The 19,476-nt window shown below is 46.0% G+C and overlaps 2 protein-coding genes across 3 annotated transcripts in view; one reads left to right on the top strand and one right to left on the bottom strand.

Moving 5' to 3' along the window:
• The window catches only part of LOC310696250 (uncharacterized protein), a 960,839-nt gene that overhangs the window by 387,693 nt on the left and 553,670 nt on the right, over positions 1-19,476 (top strand). The gene's annotated exons all lie outside the window — the stretch shown is intronic.
• Positions 1-19,476, bottom strand: part of LOC310696199 (PH and SEC7 domain-containing protein 3-like) — a 152,619-nt gene that overhangs the window by 132,087 nt on the left and 1,056 nt on the right. For both annotated transcript variants that reach the window (XM_083481404.1, XM_083481403.1), the window contains exon 2: positions 13,328-13,439. In XM_083481404.1, coding sequence (XP_083337530.1) covers positions 13,328-13,439 — 112 coding nt within the window. The remainder of the gene's footprint in view (positions 1-13,327; positions 13,440-19,476) is intronic.

The following is a 19,476-nucleotide window of genomic DNA, read 5'->3' as shown; positions in this document are numbered from 1 at the left end:
TATGTCTATTCAGTTCTGAATATTTTTTTACAATATAGGTGTTTCCCCCCCCCCCCATGTTATGCATACATGTGCACACAGAATTCAGGATAGTCAGGGCAGTGTATATGCCAGGACTTTGTAGGAGCAAAAGGGGAAAGTGCAAAAGAACATACTGAGCATACAATATCAGCTATCTTCTTATTAAAAAATCACATACTCACACTCAAGTATCTTTCCTTCATGACTTCACAAAAATATACTTGAATTAGCCTGGTTCGCATGTCACAATAAACCATAGTTAAATGCAAATTATGGTTTACTATAAATGAGAAACAAGCTGGGGCATGCTGCTGAAAAATTCTCACTGGGCTCTTCTCCAGCTGCTGCGCCATCAGGAAACAAGCCAGATGTTGGTTTGTCGTGTCCAAACCCAGGCTCATGATTTCTTTCTCTCTCATGAGTGGTAACCAAAGTTTGTTCTTGTCTTAGCATTTGCAGTTTGCTTGGAGAGAAACAGACCGTGATCCTGGGTTTTGACAATAAAAGATGACAACAGAGAAGGAGCAGCGGATAAGCACAAGAATTTGTCAGTAGCATGTACCAGCATGCTTTGCAGTCACAGTAAACCATGGTTTGCTTTTAACTATGGCATCGTGTGACTCGAGAACTAGGCCATACGGTGAGCCATGTAAATAAAGCTCCTTGCTTCTCCTCATAAGTAACCAGACCAGAGTACAGTATGCAGAGTTGTAAAGCATACACAAAAACAATTTTGTGTAATTATAAAGGCTATACAGGATGCAGTTCTCTTAGCACAAAACTTCAATGTTGTTAGCACAAAGGGGAGAAACCCCTGCCAATTTTGTGATTTAAAACAAGAACATCAGGGTAATTCAAATGCTGTCACCCAGGTGCCTATCGGAAGCCCACAGTTGAACATCAGGGTAATCCAAAAGCTACAAAAGGATCTCAATTAATAAGCAGCAAAAAGTGAACATTACTAATCTGTATGTGAGAGAATCTCAGCCAGATAATTTAAGCGGGGCAAAGGAAGCCTGACTCTGGAACACAACTTAATGGGAAGTAAAACAGGAACTACGTTATTTATTTGCATACTGAATGTTTATAATCACTCCATAATATGGTTTCACTTGGTGGTTAACAAAGGAAATACAGAAGAAGAAGAAAAACATTAACAGCTACCAAAACCACAATCAAAACAAATGTTTTGCCTATCATTATGCCTTTCTTCTTTTTTAATTACACCCATTCATCGACTAAAATATTTCAGCATTAATTAAAAATGCAGTTACTGATGTAACATTTTACTATACTTTATTAGGATTACTGTATTTCATTGCGGGAAATTACAGGAAAACCGGTTTGCTACAATTTGCAAATTCAACTAGAACGTAAGACGAGCCCTGCTGGCTTCAGAGAATGGCCCATGTAGTCCAGTACAGTGGTACCTCGGGTTGAGAACTTAATTCGTTCCGGAGGTCTGTTCTTAACCTGAAACTGTTCTTAACCTGAAGCACCACTTTAGCTAATGGGGCCTCCCACTGCCGCCGCGCCACCGGAGCACGATTTCTGTTCTCATCCTGAAGCAAAGTTCTTAAACCGAGGTACTATTTCTGGGTTAGCGGAGTCTGCAACCTGAAGCGTCTGTAACCTAAAGCATATGTAACCCGAGGTACCACTATATCCCATTCTCACAGTGGCCCCCCCCAGATGCCTATTAGAAGCTCACAGTTAAACAATCACAAACATTGCCTGCTTGCCTTTTTGACACTTACTTGTGCATCACACAGGATAACTTGAGCAAAGAGTCCATAAGGAATTATATTCTTATCAAGAAACTGTGTGGTGTTGTCCTCTGGAAGCCTGATGTGGTCAGTTGCAACACAGAGGCCAGAGAGGGAACTGAGGCTCAAAGCAGGCAAGAGGATATTTACCCAAACACATGTGCGCTGCCAGGGGCATAGAAAGGGGGGTGCGGTCAGCCCCAGGTGTCATCCTTGAGGGGGGTGACAAAATGGCACACCACAGGGTTCGACACTTACTGCCTGCAGTGCGCAGGAGCCATGCATCTCTGCTGGGAGTGATGTGGTGGCTCGGGGCCCTGCGCTGCCCGAAATGGCAACATGGGCCTTGCATCCACCAGGCGGACTCCGTAGGCAGCTCACTACACCACCCCGAGGGGCGGCTCACCCCACCCACACCGCTCCGGGTGCCGGAGTAGCTAGCTACGCCCCTGCGTGCTGCTTTGGACTATGAAATGTTGAGTGGGATGGGAGAGCTGGAAACAATGCCAATGTATTTCACATCTGGCAACCAATGTGCCACCCTTTGGGTTTCAGAGAGAACATGGGTAGACAAGTCTAAAAAGCCTGGGACACAAATTTTCATGGCCCTCTAGCAGCTACGGTGGCTCATTTACCAGAAGTAATGTATTTAGTGTTAACTCTGGAAATGTATACAGTGGTACCTCGGGTTAAGAACTTAATTCATTCCGGAGGTCCGTTCTTAACCTGAAACTGTTCTTAACCTGAGGTACCACTTTAGCTAATGGGGCCTCCCACTGCCGCTGCACCGCTGCCATGCAATTTCTGTTCTCATCCTGAAGCAAAGTTCTTAACCCGAGGTACAATTTCTGGGTTAGCAGAGTCTGTAACCTGAAGCGTCTGTAACCCGAGGTACCACTGTACTCAATTTGGACCAAATGAAGTCTCCTAGAGAAAATGCAATGCTTCCTTCCTTCCATTTTCTCTAACCACTTCCTGAATCAGGTGTGAGTGCCATTCCCCAAACCCAAGAATATGTTTTAGAAAAGAGCAGGGAGGCAGCCCTGACTTCCTGAAGCCATTTCCCCAACTGCTTGAGCGACCGGAATTCTCAACAGCATTCTGAGTGTTGCAGTAAAGCTCCTCAGTGAGACGTAACCAATCGGAGTAAAGCGATTTGCATTAATATATTAATGTAAAAACACACACATCCCATTAGCCAAGCTGCAAATAACCAAATCTCTCTGTAATGATTGGCTACGATAATCCTGCAGCTCTCCTGACAAACCTTTTCAGGATTTGTTCCAAGCCATTTGCTCGTGACAAAGAAATCATCACCTCCGGAATGGGGCGAGGCTGTCACTCCAGCAACCGTGCCATTTGAGACAAAACCACAGTTTATATGGGAGGAGCGGAAAGTGGTCTGCGTATGGTAAGTGCACGGGAGGTAGCTTTGCAGATGATCACACTATCCTGAAAAAATGATGGTACAGATGACATCTCTTTTTTGCAGTCCTCCAGCATCATAAACATGGTTATGAAGCCTATCACACATATTAAAATCTGCATTACTGTATATAAAACCACAACATCTCCAATGGAAAATACCGTATTTTTCGCACCATAGGGCGCACCGGACCATAGGGCGCACCCAGTTTTTTGGGGGGGAAATAAAGGGGAAAAAATTATTTCCCCCCCAGGCACGGGCTGGGGAAGCTCGAGCTTCCCCCAACCCCAGCCCCCAAACAGGTAGCTCTCTGCAAGCCGTGGGAGCCCAGCGCTGGCTCCCGCTGCTTGTGGGGAGGTCCGCGAAGCCTGGACGCGCTGAGCTCAGCGCGCGCAGGCTTCGGCATGCTGGCAACCCTGCGCAAACAGCGGGAGCCCTCCCGCTGCTTGTGGGGAGGTCCGTGAAGCCTGGACGCGCTAAGCTCAGTGCGCGCAGGCTTCGGCATGCTGGCAACCCTGCGCAAACAGCGGGAGCGCTCCTGCTGTTTGCGGGGAGGTCCGCGAAGCCTGGACGCGCTGAGCTCAGCGCGCGCAGGCTTCAGCATGCTGGCAACCCTGCGCAAACAGCGGGAGCCCTCCCGCTGCTTGTGGGGAGGTCCGTGAAGCCTGGACGCGCTAAGCTCAGCGCGCGCAGGCTTCGGCATGCTGGCAACCCTGCGCAAACAGCGGGAGCCCTCCCGCTGCTTGTGGGGAGGTCCGTGAAGCCTGGACGCGCTAAGCTCAGTGCGCGCAGGCTTCGGCATGCTGGCAACCCTGCGCAAACAGCGGGAGCGCTCCTGCTGTTTGCGGGGAGGTCCGCGAAGCCTGGACGCGCTGAGCTCAGCGCGCGCAGGCTTCAGCATGCTGGCAACCCTGCGCAAACAGCGGGAGCCCTCCCGCTGCTTGTGGGGAGGTCCGTGAAGCCTGGACGCGCTGAGCTCAGCGCGCGCAGGCTTCGGCATGCTGGCAACCCTGCGCAAACAGCGGGAGCGCTCCTGCTGTTTGCGGGGAGGTCCGCGAAGCCTGGACGCGCTGAGCTCAGCGCGCGCAGGCTTCGGCATGCTGGCAACCCTGCGCAAACAGCGGGAGCCCTCCCGCTGCTTGTGGGGAGGTCCGTGAAGCCTGGACGCGCTAAGCTCAGTGCGCGCAGGCTTCGGCATGCTGGCAACCCTGCGCAAACAGCGGGAGCGCTCCTGCTGTTTGCGGGGAGGTCCGCGAAGCCTGGACGCGCTGAGCTCAGCGCGCGCAGGCTTCAGCATGCTGGCAACCCTGCGCAAACAGCGGGAGCCCTCCCGCTGCTTGTGGGGAGGTCCGTGAAGCCTGGACGCGCTGAGCTCAGCGCGCGCAGGCTTCGGCATGCTGGCAACCCTGCGCAAACAGCGGGAGCGCTCCTGCTGTTTGCAGGGAGGTCCGCGAAGCCTGGACGCGCTGAGCTCAGCGCGCGCAGGCTTCGGCATGCTGGCAACCCACCCCTCTCACTCTCCAGGCTTCAGCGAAAGCCTGCATTCGCACCATAGGACGCACACACATTTCCCCTTCATTTTTGGAGGGGGAAAAGTGCGTCCTATGGTGCGAAAAATACGGTATACTGTGGAGTGGAGATGGACAAAAGGGTTCATTAGCTACTTTAGAGGTGCCACTTTACAGCATTAACCTTATGGACAGAATTACTTTGCTACAGGGAGAAAATGCCAGTAATAGGGCTCTAATCTTCCGTAAGTCCCACTGAATTGAGTGGGGCTTTCTTCTAAGTGGACGCACACAGGATTAGGCAGTCAAAATTAAGTGTCTGAAGAACACAAGCACACAAAACGCTATTTTCTCCCAACTACTGTGAAGGTATATAGCTTGGACATTGAAATAACAGCCCTTGCAAGAGCAAGTCTGCTAGGACCCAGATGCTCTGCTTCTGTTGATGGTGTCAACTGCAAAAAACACCCCCCAAAAACAACAACAGTCTGACAAGCAAAGGAGAGAGAATAGAGAAATAAAACATTAGGAAAGGGAGAAAATATGAAGGAAAAATTTCCGTCTGGAAACGTCCACTGGTGCAGAATTCAGTAGCCAGGTTGCTCACTGAGGCAAGAGGCATGCAATGGCAGGAGAGGAGAATTTGGGGATATAAGAAATAGTGAGACTGGGAGGAGATGTTTCTGTTCACCCGAGCATTTAGCTCTTAACTGGGGTCATAAGGTACAACTAGAAGCCCATATTGGTGTTCAACTTTTCATATGGTTCGGTACGATTTGTCCTTTTTATTATCGCTCTCAGTCAATTAATGTTCTGTATATTTTTGGTGCATTTTAAATCCTGTATCCAGTGTTAGAAACTAGGTATATAAGCTAGGCGCCAAATGGCTCCTTAAAGCAGGCTTACAGTCGCCAAAACGGAATGCCTAGTTGCCATTTGGGGGCCAGGCGGCTCAAAAGTCGTATTTTTCCACATGAATTTTTGGTTCCCGAAATTCCTTGCAATTGTGCAAATAAAATATGATGGATAGAACTCTACATAATGTGTTAGTAGTGTGTGAAAACAGTCAAGATCTAAGGATACTCAGGCATGTACCTCCAGATGGTAGAAATGTCAGGCGCCATCTTGGCATCCGGGCATCTTTGCTTGGTTGCAAGTGCCAATAGCACCTGGTGAATTTCAAACACAGCCTGTATCATGTACCGTATTTTTCGCCCTATAGGACGCACTTTTCCCCCTCCAAAAATGAAGGGGAAATGTGTGTGCGTCCTATAGGGCGAATGCAGGCTTTCGCTGAAGCCTGGAGAGCGAGAGGGGTTGGTGCGCACCGACCCCTCTCGCTCTCCAGGCTTCAGGAAGCTATCCGCAAGCCGTGGGAGCCCGGCGCGAAGTCGCACAGCTCTCCCACGGCTTGCGGAGAGTTGCCTGCATCCTGAAGCCTGGGGCGCACTGAGCTCAGCGCACCCCAGGCTTCGAGCTTCATGCAGCTCTCGGCAAGCCGTGGGAGAGTTGCGTGACTTCCACGGTTTGCAGAAAGCTGCCTGCAGGCTTCGGGCCTCGCGCTGCTCTCCCACAGCTTGCGGAGAGCTACCTGTAGGCTTCGGGCTTCGCGCAGTTCTCCAAAAGCCGTGGGAGAGCTGCGCGACTTCAGGCAGATATCCACAAGCCTGGGGAGACCGGCACAACTTCCCGCCGGGCTCCCTAGGCTTGCAGATAGCAGCCTGTTCTGGGGGCTGGGGTTGGGGGAAGCTCAGGCTTCCCCCGCCTCAGCCCCGTGCCTGGGGGGGGGGAATAATATTTTTTCTTTATTTCCCCCCCAAAAAACTAGGTGCGCCCTATGGGGCGAAAAATACTGTATGTTTTTAAAACTGTACATCACTTTGAGACATTTTTGGAGTAAGCAATGAATAAATGTAATAATTAAAATCATAATAATAGCCAAATGGGTGTCTGGCCCAAGTTTGTTTCAGAGACAAAAAACTGTAAGAAGGAAGAACAAGCAATACTGAAGATTCCCACCAACAGTTAGTGCCTTAATAGCAAGATGTGCTAATTCATAAGGGACCTTTCTGACAACTCAAATGTCTGCAGGTGGCATACTCATCATTTTTTAAATGGGGGGGGGAATCAAATTGGGGAGGTGGGTTCACATATTTAGAGAACGCCATGCCCTTCTTAATCGCATGCCTCTTTAAACTCTTTGGCAATATCTGAGCAAATATTTTCATGGCTAAACCTTAATAAGCAGAGCTCCAAGTTTTAATCAAATAATCAGGGGGGCTAATCACCTTAAAGAATTTATTGCAGATTAAAACCGATCACAAAATTAAGCCGGGAGGCTAATAACAAATGAAAGTTCTAGGTCTTTGGATTCTTGCAGGACTTTCATGATGCATGATTGAAAGAGAAGATGCATCCGTTTCACGTCCAATGAAAAAGAAACTTGAAAACAGAAATTTCCTCCTCACAAAGCTGTCACACAGCTTGTTGTTTCAGGGGAAACTACAGTGGTACCTCGGGTTACGTACGCTTCAGGTTACATACGCTTCAGGTTACAGAATCCGCTATCCCAGAAATAGTGCTTCAGGTTAAGAACTTTGCTTCAGGATGAGAACAGAAATCGGGCTCCAGCGGCGCGGCAGCAGCAGGAGGCCCCATTAGCTAAAGTGGTGCTTCAGGTTAAGCACAGTTTCAGGTTAAGAACGGACCTCCGGATCGAATTAAGTACTTAACCCGAGGTACCACTGTACTAGTTGTTCTGCTAACGATGACCAAAGTAGGCATCGGAAGCGTACAGCTCATTTCCCCAGCAGGTATCTATCATAAATATCATAAATAACTGGCATTCCCTCTTTTTGCCTTTGAGGGACGGCTTGTTAAAAAAAACTTTTTTTAAAAAAATGGCATCTTAGGGATCAGAATATTTATTGTGGCGTTTAGCTTTCACAGAATAGAGTCCCTGGCTGACACAGTTTCCTCTTTGGGTGTTGACAACATTTTGTTCCTAGTGAGTTGCTAGAAGAGCTGCCATTTGGAGATTTTTCTCCTTCTCCAGGGCCTAAATTTGAGGGGGGAATGGATGTCCCTTGGTGGGGAATATGTGGCCCCTGCAGCTGTTACTTAGACCAAACTTCCATCAGCCACAGTCAGGACCAGAGCGGATTTAGGGGGGCAAAACCGGTTCAGTCACACTGGGCACAGAGCCTTGGGGGGCACTGCAACTATGATTTAGAATGGATAGAGAGAAGTGAGGGCACCAGGTATGGGCATCACACAGAGCACCCACTGAAATATGAGACCCCAAACGCTGCCACGGCCAGCACGGGGCACCGTATTTTTTGCTCTATAAGACGCACCAGACCACAAGACGCACCTAGTTTTTGGAGGAGGAAAACAAGAAAAAAAATATTCTGAATCTCAGAAGCCAGAACACCAAGAGGGATTGCTGCGCAGCGAAAGCAGCGATCCCTCTTCCTGTTCTGGCTTCTGGGATAGCTGTGCAGCTGCATTCACACCATAAGACTCACACACATTTCCCCTTACTTTTTAGGAGGGAAAAAGTGAGTCTTACAGAGCAAAAAATACGGTAGTTGGGAACTGCAATCCAAACCATCTGGATTGGCTCCAGGTTGACACAGGATGCAGTGCACAGATAGCCATTTAACAAACTGCAGCAGCGGAGGTGTATTAAGATGGCATACTTTACGGCATACAGTATGGAGAAAGAAATATATAGAGATATGTACACATACCCAAGGGACGTGGGTGGCACTGTGGTCTAAACCACAGAGCCTAGGGCTTGCCGATCAGAAGGTCAGCGGTTCAAATCCCCGCGACAGAGTGAGCTCCCATTGCTGGGTCCCTGCTCCTGCCAACCTAGCAGATCGAAAGCACGTCAAAGTGCAAGTAGATAAATAGGTACCGCTCTGGCAGGAAGGTAAATGGCGTTTCCATGCACTGCTCTGGTTTTGCCAGAAGCAGCTTAGTCATGCTGGCCACATGACCTGGAAGCTGTCTGCGGACAAACACCGGCTCCCTTGGCCAGTAAAGCAAGATGAGCGCCGCTACCCCAGAGTCGTCCGCAACTGGACTTAACAGTCAGGGGTCCCTTCTTTACCTTTACCTTTTACACATACCTAGCCACACTTCAAGCACATTGGCTTGAGTTTAGAAGCAGTCCTGAAGTGAATAGTGAATTTCAGCGGTATAGATATTAGAATTCATAATAACAGTCTAAGTCTAGCCATGGATATATAGTTCCCCCCATCACCTCTAAGTCAATGAGATACTATTGGGGAGCGGGGATCCTTAAGCAGTTAATCAGTACAGCTAGTAAATTAATCAACCAAAACTTTATCTGATTAATTGGTGGGTGGGGGGTAATCTTTATTGGTGGAAGTGAAAGTTGAGGGTACACCTTTTATTTTCTTTCTGAGCTTCATTAGAGCTAGTGTGTTACTGTAACAGAGCATGAAATAAATATTCTAGATCCCCTCTCTTGCAAAGTGAGAGCTTTGGTTTATTAAGTTTTCTTTTTAAATTGTTTTTATTAAAGATTATCTTGGGTTACAAAAGTACATACATCATCTCTATTTTCAGACCATAAAGTCCTTTCTGCAGTTGTAAGTTTATTGCTCTTTCTTCAAGGGCATCTATATCGTTTGGCTCGTATGAAAAAAAAGCAATCAATCCGCTAAGAGGCAGGTGACTGAGTACAAAATTCGTTAGTCAGTTGGCATCCCTTCTATTAAGTAATCTAATCGTATCTCTTTTCACTTCCACCATGAGATTATGTTGACTGAACGCTATGATGACTGCTCTACCAATGTGAGCAATACTCTGGGTTTCTTGAATAAAGACTGTTCCATAAACAAATATGGGTTTTTAAAAAAAAATTAAAAAAACCTTCTTGACACGAGCCAAGTTCTACAAGTCAGTAAATGTTTCTTATGAGGCACTTCAAGAGTTTTCCTCACTTGAAACGCCAACGCTTGGGAACTTTCACTAATGAATCAATGGCCCCTTTCTTCTCCCATCACTCGAAATAAAAGCTCCTTTAGTTTTCCTCTTTCTTCTGTTTCCTAAAAGAGCGAGGATGGGACTGGGTGAGAGAGAACCTTCTTCCCCAGGTCTGCCAAAATTAACCTAATGTGCAAACACAGACACAAACCACCACCTAGAATTACCGTATTGGCCTGAATACAGTGGTACCTCAGGTTACATACACTTCAGGTTACATACACTTCAGGTTACATACACTTCAGGTTACAGACTCCACTAACCCAGAAATAGTACCTCGGGTTAAGAACTTTGCTTCAGGATGAGAACAGAAATCGGGCGGCTGAGGCGGGAGGCCCCATTAGCTAAAGTGGTAACTCAGGTTAAGAACAGTTTCAGATTAAGAACGGACCTCCGGAACAAATTAAGTACTTAACCCGAGGTACCACTGTATAAGCTTCATTTTCCCCACAAATTCTGACCATAAAAAGTTAAAGTGCAGCTTATATTTGCAACCTTACGGTATGCAGTCAGGAGCGTGGGGCAAACAGCGCCGCCATGCAGTCCCCTGTCCTCTCCCCCAAGGCTGGGAAGGGAGAGAGCGAGGAAGGGGAAAGGCTGCCGGCAATGCAGCGTGGCTCCCCCCCCCCCCAGTATGCAGCCAAGAGCAGCGAGGAATGGAGCAGCTTATATTCAGGTATTTCCCCCCCCCTCCAATTTTAAAGGTGCGGCTTATATTCGAGTGCGACTTATATTCGGGCCAATACGGTACTTAAAACTGCTGCCCAGTGTGCAGGAGAACTGACTGTGGTTTACTGTGGACACAGCTATAGGCTCAGGACTGCTAGTTCCTGCAAGCTCTGTGTAGCATCCATGCCACATCACCCTCGCCTAAAGGCTGCCCCATGTTGTTTTCCTATTTCCGCAGAATTGATTTATTTATTTTTTAAAAAAACAAGCATGGAACTTGCTGGATTAAACGGGGGCAAAGATAGAAGAGCATTTTGATGAAGACAAATATCTCTCAGAGCTGTGAAAAACCTGGGTGCATTAGTAGCGCCAAACCACAATTAACTGCCACACTGAAGTACCTGGGGGAGCAGCCCTGAGATCGTTGGTTTTCCAGATCCAAGACCCCTGCTCTTCTTACAGCAGAAGTGGATGTGTTATCAGCCAGCTATTTGTTCACATGTGACAGCTGTCCAGGTCTGTGGAGATGTATGGAAGTGATCGTTTGCTATAGTATGTCCACACGGACCCTGGTATTACCTCCAGCATTTGGGGACTTCACAAACCATTGAGTGTAACGAGAGACAGAAGCTTACTACACCCAATGTTCTACCACCTTCTCTTAAAAACCAACTATCCATCACACACCTCAGTGTCTAAACAGACAGTAGTAGCACAGACGCGGTGCTCCTGCTGTTCCATTTCTGTTCCACCCTTCCCAACTTCCCTTGCAATCCTTAGCTTAACACAATCTGCAAAACAAAGTCCTGCTACTGTGCACTGCCTCTAGCACAGACTGCCAATGGTTTTCCGACAGGGGATAGGAAATGCACAGCATTTCCCGTGTTCAGCTAACCAGTGTTTCTCAACCTGTGGGTCCCCAGATGTTGTTGGACTACAACTCCCATCATTCCTAGCCAGCATGACCAGTGGCCAGGGATGATGGGAGTTGTAGTCCAACATCATTTGGGGACCAACGTGTTACAGGGGAAGAGGAGAGACATGGGAACCAAGCATTCGGCGATGCAAGGGGCCGGCAGCTAGTCTCCAGCACCCTACCTTCTGTGACACCACTATTTTGGGTCCTCAAGAAGCCAGGCAAAATAGGTTGCAGCTTCTAACTGAAGAGAGAGTCAGCTGACCTCCCAGCTTGAATATGGTCAGCTGACTCTCCAAATTCTCAGCTTCCACAATCAGAGGCAGGAATGGTCCTGAATACCAATTGCTGGAAGCCACAGGAGGGGAGAGTGCTGCTAAGCTCAGGTCCTGCCTGCAATTTTTAACAGGGGCATCTGATTGGCCACTTTGAGAACAGGATGTTGAACTGGATAGGTTGATCCAGGAGGCTCCTCTCGCATTCAGATGCTTCAGAGACTTCAGGATTCCCCTGAAGTGTGGCCCCAGCTGTTGGCGTATCATTGATTAATGCAATTTATTCCGAATTTTATTTTGCCCTTATCCTTTGTTGCACACCACTCTGGCATTTTATGTTAAGTGGTACAGTGGTACCTTGGTTTAAGAACAGCCTAGTTTATGAACAACTTGGATTAAGAACGCTGCAAACCCAGAAGTAGGTGTTTTGGTTTGTGAGCTTTAACTTGGAAGCAGAACATATTTTGCTTCCTGTTGAGTTTGTTCTATTTGCAAACTGAGTCCCCCGCTGCAATGGGAAAGCACGCCTTGGTTTAAGAACGTTTTGGTTTAAGAATGGACTTCCAGAATGGATTAAGTTTGTAAACCAAGGTACCACTGTATATAAATCTGTGCAATAAATAAATAAGTCAATAGTGAACCCATGCCTGCCTTTGACCTTGTGTTTGGTTCTGGCTCCCTCATCTCCTCCATTGTTGCCTTGAATCTAGACCTTCTGTTTGGCTTCAGATCTGCACCTGCTTCTGGCCCTCTTATTCTTGTCTGCCCAGTCTAGAGCCTGATCTCCACCCCCATCTGTGGACCATGCCTACTGCCCTCCAAAAGATTCAGGTAAATTCATATGAACCTTGTAGGAAGGCAGGATACAAACTATTGGGTGGGGGCTGGTTGTCCTACTGCCATATCATATATCCAGATTGGGGTTTCACCAATCTGCTCAATTTGCCTTGGGGACATTTCTGGGTGTGAAGCATCAGACTTCCAGTAGATCCACTCACTGCTCACCCAAGGTGGTGTGAATTGCCAAGGAGACTTCCAAGGCTGGTGGTCCTCCAGTTGTTATTAGACTACAATTCCCATCTTCCCTGACCACTGGAGATGGAGTCAAACCACAATCTTGAGTCCACATGTCTCCATTCTTGGCTTATGTCCTGTATACCTGAAGGAGCGTCTCCACCCCCATCGTTCAGCCTGGACACTGAGATCCAGCACCGAGTGCCTTCTGGTAGTTCCCTCATTGCGAGAAGTGAGGTTACAGGGAACCAGACAGAGGGCCTTCTCGGTAGTGGCGCCCGCCTTGTGGAACGTCCTCCCTTCAGATGTGAAGGAAATCAGCAGCTATCTTCTTTTTAAAAGACATCTGAAGGCAGCCCTGTTTAGGGAAGTTTTTAATATTTAATGCTGTATTGTTTTTAACACTTGACTGGAAGCTGTCCAGAGTGGCTGGGGAAAGTCAGCCAGATGGGCAGGGTATAAATAAATTATTATTATTATTATTATTATTATTATTATTATTATTATTATTATTTAGAGGAAATGAAGGGAGGCAATCATAATCACAGTTGAGAGACCAGGAGCTCCCTTTCCTATACCTGCCTTAATTTCAGATCAAGGATGTGTCAACACCAATATGTCCGACTTAAACAAACAAACAGAACAATCCAGTACTGAAGGAGTGCACAATCTTGCACCCAAGAGTCAGCACTTGGGAAATGATCAACGCTTACCAGATTCTGAAATATTTTCATTTTCTGATCCACCAAATAAAAACTCATATTTGGCCTTGGCAACACTCTGAGAATGAGCCGATGCACCGTTAACCCAAACAAATGCTTCTCCCTGCAAACAAAAATAGAAGAAAAACATGTTCAGTTCACTGTGACACATTCCACTGGCAATGCTCATCTCAAAGCGGGAGTGGGATTTATTTATTTTTAAAAAACAGCAGACTGACCTTGAACACCCTGCAAAGCAAGATCCTTGCTTATCTCCCTCTTTCTCTCTTAAACACACAGAGGGGGGTGGGTGGGAACTATTTTTGCAATGGCAAACATACACACCCCTCTCATTTCCTTGCTCTTCAGCAAAATGCTTTCCAATTATTAGTTACACAACTTATACAGCAATCCTATGCGCACTTTCTAGGGCTGAACTCACCACGGCTTACTTTTCAGTAAACATGCATAAGCTTGACCTACAAATCTCTTAAACCACATTTTTCTATTCTTATGTATACATTGTCAAAGCATACCAGATCGTCTGGGAGATAGGCACCATTTCTCTCCACCCAACGCACATCTGGACACATCACAATCTGGCACATGTTAAAAAGACGATATACAGTCATACGTCGGGTTACAGACGCTTCAGGTTGCACGACTTTGGGTTGCACACCGTGCCAAACCCGGAAGTACCAGAATAAATTTTCAGAGCAGTTTTTACAGTTATATAAAAAATTACTGATTTGGTTATACTATAAGAAATACATAGACACCTAATTACAAAATTATTGAGATTTAATAAGCTCACTGTTTATATTTGGACAACTTTTCTGCTGTACTTTATTGGAAGGAGAAAAACAATCATTTCCTTAATAACAATTTAAACAATTTATTTAACTAAAACAATAACATCATAGCATATGCATGTTTGTTAACTAATGTGGTTAAACATTTTTTTAAAAAAAAACTTAAGACTGAGTTTTAGCACACATGAAAAAATCTTATTTCCTGATTAATAGCCTTTGGAATATAATGTAACTTAAATAGAATACTATCTTTAGAAAGATTTTTCCTTTAGAAAGATCATGGATTTTTATCCACCCTGACGGCAATGACTCTCTGGGATTACAGACCGGGGTTTCTTCCAACCTCACCGGAAGATGTCAGGAATGGAACCTGGAACCTTCTGCAGACAAAGCTCTACCAGATAGATGGACCAATGATCTGATTCAAGGCAGCTTCCTTTGTTCATATGAAATGCCCCAGGACCATGCTATAGCTCCTTCCCATAAAAGCATTGCCCAATTTCTGGAGGGCCAACACTGGGCCACAGGGGAACCTCCTTGTCCCCCATCAACCCAGCAGCATCTGAAGTGCTGTTCTGCAGCATCTCCTAATCTCATCTGATCCCAAGTCTGGGTGCATATATAGCAGCCATGCCTCAACTCTTAAAGATGCCTGTTTCGACAGCATGAAACCGTAAAAAGCGGGATAGCTCAGTGAATTAACAATGGGGAGGGAAAAATAAATAAGCGAGAGGCAAGGCCACAAACTTGATTCTGAGCAAGCAGAAGTTTGTGGTGGCACTGAAGATGCCCAATGTGTTTTTCAGCTGGTTTGCTGCTGCCTCTGAAGCAGGCAGTCTTCTGCAAAACTTATTCCACTGTCTTGTTACTTTAAGCTTTTAGGTAAATCGGTGTATCTCACAGAGCTTTCGGTGCAGGCTGCCCTTCCTTTCCTTCCACCAGAGCATTAGCGGTTGCATCTCATCAGTTCCAGCAATGAGCCGGATATTCTCAGAATCTGGCCTCTCCCTTTAAAAAGTTAATGGAACTCTGAAGTCATTCAGAGCCTAAATAAGATCTGTTCTGGCAACCCTGCTTTGCGACTTCCTGTGCTGTCAAGCAATTTTATGAGGATCTTCTGGTCAGACGTAGGGAGCGATAATATGGAAGGCAGTGTGGTCTCGGCTAGGAAGCACAGAAAAGATTGTCAGGGAGTCCAGCTGCTATTTTTTTGCCTCTGCTGATGATCTGGTGCAAACCTCAGAACAAACTGGTCCTCCTCTTGTCTTGTAGTTTGGATCTCGAGTGTATGCAGGCTTTCACGAAACAAATTGGGCCGGATTGCTGCCTCTGGGTCATGACACCGTCTTTAGCTTCACATGCCATTTATCTCACAAGGCCTGCACATAAAGACTACAGTCCTCTGACCAGTTAAATGCCCTTAAGTCACATTTTACTTGACGCTTCTCCGGCTCAGAGATCATGTGCACTGTCATATATGAAATGCCGCTCAAAAGCATGGTCAGGGAAGACACTGAGGTAGTGTCACTAAAGCAGCAAACATAGGCAGAATTAATCTGAAAGTAAGCACAAGTGGAACTTACAAGGACTGGGCGATAGATTGATATATCATCCAAAACCAGTTCGAAGTCCATATTGTGATATTGGTTTCATAGTTTTCGACCTGGCAATATATTGCAACTCAAGATGTGCGTGTGTGCTATACAAAAATCACAATGTGGGGGAAACTGTGAAGCCAGCCAGTGCTTCTGCACAATTTTATCCTTATTTCAGACTTGAGATACAACAGTCTATCACAACGTTTAGCTGGTGTTACATCACAATGTTGAGAAAGATATATTTGCCCAACCCTACTGTCTGCCTCTACATAGTTCCATCCTTATTTCAGACACTGTGTTATATCCATATATTGCGATATTTAGTTGGTGATTTATTGTGATGTCGAAAACAAGATATCGCCCAGCCCCAGAACTTACTTCTGAGCAAACATGCATGGATTGCTCTGCATCATTATGAGTTTATAATGTAGACCCCTGGACTTCCTGGTTAACTCCTTGGCTTTCTCTTAGTCTCATCTTCAGGCTGCAATACCACCACTTCTAATTCAGATACTGAGTGCAAACAGAATTACAGTGGTACCTCTACTTACACGCACCTCTGGTTACATATCCTTCAGGATACGCACATGGCAAACCCAGAAGTATTTTTCCGGGTCTCACCGCGTGTGCATGTGCAGAAGCGCTCTACCGTGCGCATGCGCAGAACAAGTGCCTCTGGTTGCAAAAACCTCGGGATCCGACCGGAGCTCCGAAACGGATCCTGTCCACAACCAGAGGTACCACTGTACAGCCAAAACATGGTAAGTCAAAAAACAAAGAGGTGGTATTAACATAAACAAGATACAGGAAAGAAAGGAAGGAAGGAAGGAAGGTAGGAAGGGGGAGGGAGGGAAGGAAGGAAGGAGGGAGGGAGGGAGGGAAGGAAGGAAGGAAGGAAGGAAGGAAGGAAGGAAGGAAGGAAGGAAGGAAGAAAGAAAGGAAGGACAGCTCAGTTGGCCACAGAGTGTTGGTATCAGTTGGAAAAGAAAAATGAGAAAGGAGGTGGAGAAAAGAATGAAGTAAATATCTTGGAGGAAAGTGCATCTGGAACCTAGAAAGAGACGAAAATACACTGAAATATTTTGCAGCAGGCCTTTTGCAAGGGCTGCAAAGTATATACACAAAGTATCAAATGTGATGACAGTAATAATAATACAACAAAACAACACCACGACAAACTGGCTTATAAGTATAAAACCAAATTTACTAGAATAATAGCTAGAATAGAGATAGACTTGTAACCATTCAAGCAACAAACATACTAAGGTGCCATGTGAAAGACAAAGCCTGGAGATACTGTAAACATGGAGTGGATAAATGTACAACTGTATCTTAACAAGTTACATGTGCAGTAAACGTTAGACAGACTGGATAAATGAACCGTTCAACGAGTAGCACAAGTCCAATCACAGAACGGCAACCCCGTGCCACCACAACGGCAAGGGCAGAACACTGGAGAATATGAAAAAGTTTTTCAAAGCTGTTTTTCAAAGATTGAACCACGGGAAGGCAATCACAGGAAGGCAACTCAAAGCCACCACCCTGGTGAGAATAACGCTTCATCAGTCCAAAAAGTGATGCTGCACCTTTGACCATGTAATCATGTTCATTTATCCAGTCTGTATAATGTTTACTGCACATGTAACTTGTTAAGATACAGTTGTACATTTATCCACTCCATGTTCACAGTATCTCCAGGCTTTCTTTTGCACATGGCACCTTAGTATGTTTGTTGTTTGAATGGTTACAAGTCTATCTCTATTCTAGTTATTATTCTAGTAAATTTGGTTTCATACTTATAAGCCAGTTTGTGGTGGTGTTGTTTTGTTGCATTACTTCTGCAAGGGCTACCTAGAGAACATATGTGACACACATTGTGATGCTGTATATATTCCAAGTATTATTTAAGGGTTTCTTCTGAATCAAGTACACCAAGTGCACTGCTGACCTCAGTGGGACCAAACATGTATCTAGCCACAAGACTGGAAGAGAAGAAAGGCAAATCCAGATCATGGTAGCCAAGATGGGTACAAACTGAATCACTGCACACTTGACACAGCCAGCGTCTTGGCCAGAGCTCTCCATGTCTTGCACTGGGGTTCCACTACAAAAGGGCAGACACACATTGCTAAACACATCCTCAGGGACGTGCAATAGGTAAAGGTAAAGGGACCCCTGACCATTAGGTCCAGCCGTGACCGACTCTGGGGTTGCGGCGCTCATCTCGCTTTATTGGCCGAGGGAGCCAGCATACAGCTTCCGGGTCATGTGGCCAGCATGACTAAGTTGCTTCTGGCGAACCAGAGCAGTGCACGGAAATGCTGTTTACCTTCCCACCGGAGAAGTACCTATTTATCTACTTGCACTTTGACGTGCTTTCGAACTGCTAGGTTGGCACGAGCAGGGACTGAGCAACTGGAGCTCACCCTGTCGCGGGGATTCGAACCGCCAACCTTCTGATTGGCAAGTCCTAGGCTCTGTGGTTTAACCCACAGCGCCACCCGCATCCGGATATTTAAGAATCCCACCAAATGCTAGCAGGCGGCAATGGCTGTGTTCCATTTGATAAATGGGTACAGGAGTCTTGCTCAGCCAGTGGACAGAATGCAGCCAGTGATTTTTTCCCTTGTTTCTATAAAAGAAAAAACTGGAGAATCATTTATTAAAAACCTGAGGAAGGTCTGAAATCCCCCTAAGGTGAGCCAGACCCTTGACAGGACAGTTCTTTTGAGAATAGCCTTGCCTTGCTCATGGGGAAAGATGTCTCCCTTAAATCAAGAACGCATGACCCAAAGTCATGTCTAAGTCAGCTGTACGGCTGCAGCGCTTGATATTTCTTCCAGTCATTGAAAAGTTGTCAGTAGGGAGTTACACGTTGTTTTTATCAACAGCCACCCTCAACAAAAGTTCTTTCTTTCACAGTAGTGCCTTTAATGTAGTCCAGACTTTTTGGGAGCTATTGCAGGAAATTCCCCAGGTTCATCATTGCAATGTGTTAAACTGAGCCTGATCTCTGGAACTAAAAATAGGTTTCAAGCAATCAGATGAAACAGAAAAGAGCTCTCTCTCTCTCTCTCTCTCTCACACACACACACACACACAGAGAGAGAGCACTCTTTTGCATATAATTAGAATGAACTGGGACAGATGCAGGCTGTCAACCAACTAAGAATGGGGGAGTAAAGACCATATGGGACAAAGACCTGCGGCAGTTATAAGATGTATGGCCCAAGTGTGCCCAGATGTCAAAACACAGAAATGCGTCCTTTAATTAGCTAAATACACTTAGCTGTATCCAAATGTTAGTCATACTCAGAACAGACCCACTGAGATTGAACGGGCACTGCTAATAACTTAGGTCTATTAATTTCAACGGGTTAACTCTGAGTGGAACTTAAGTTGGCTACAGCTCAGTTAACCTAACAATTACCAGTGTTGTAGATATGTGTCTAAAGACTTAGATGCTATGCAAAATACAAAGGGACAGGCCCCGTCCCAATACATGCGCACTGAAAAATAAGTCCCATTGAGTTCAGTGGGATTTATTCCTGGTTAAGCAGGAAAAGGATTGAAGCCCTAGAGAACAAAGTTACAAAACTGGAGGAAGCAAAAGTCAAAGCGACGACCAAAGCAAATTAGATGCAAAAACATGCCAACTTGCAACTTTGTTTTGGCTGTCGAAGCATTTCCATTATAATTTTAGTGGCCTGTGCAGTTTTTATCCACAGGTGCTAAATATCAAAAGAGGCGG

The sequence above is a fragment of the Podarcis liolepis genome (genome assembly GCF_965112155.1).
Source record: "Podarcis liolepis genome assembly, chromosome: 17".
Taxonomy (NCBI): domain Eukaryota; kingdom Metazoa; phylum Chordata; class Lepidosauria; order Squamata; family Lacertidae; genus Podarcis; species Podarcis liolepis.
This window is presented reverse-complemented; position numbering and strand designations above follow the sequence as displayed.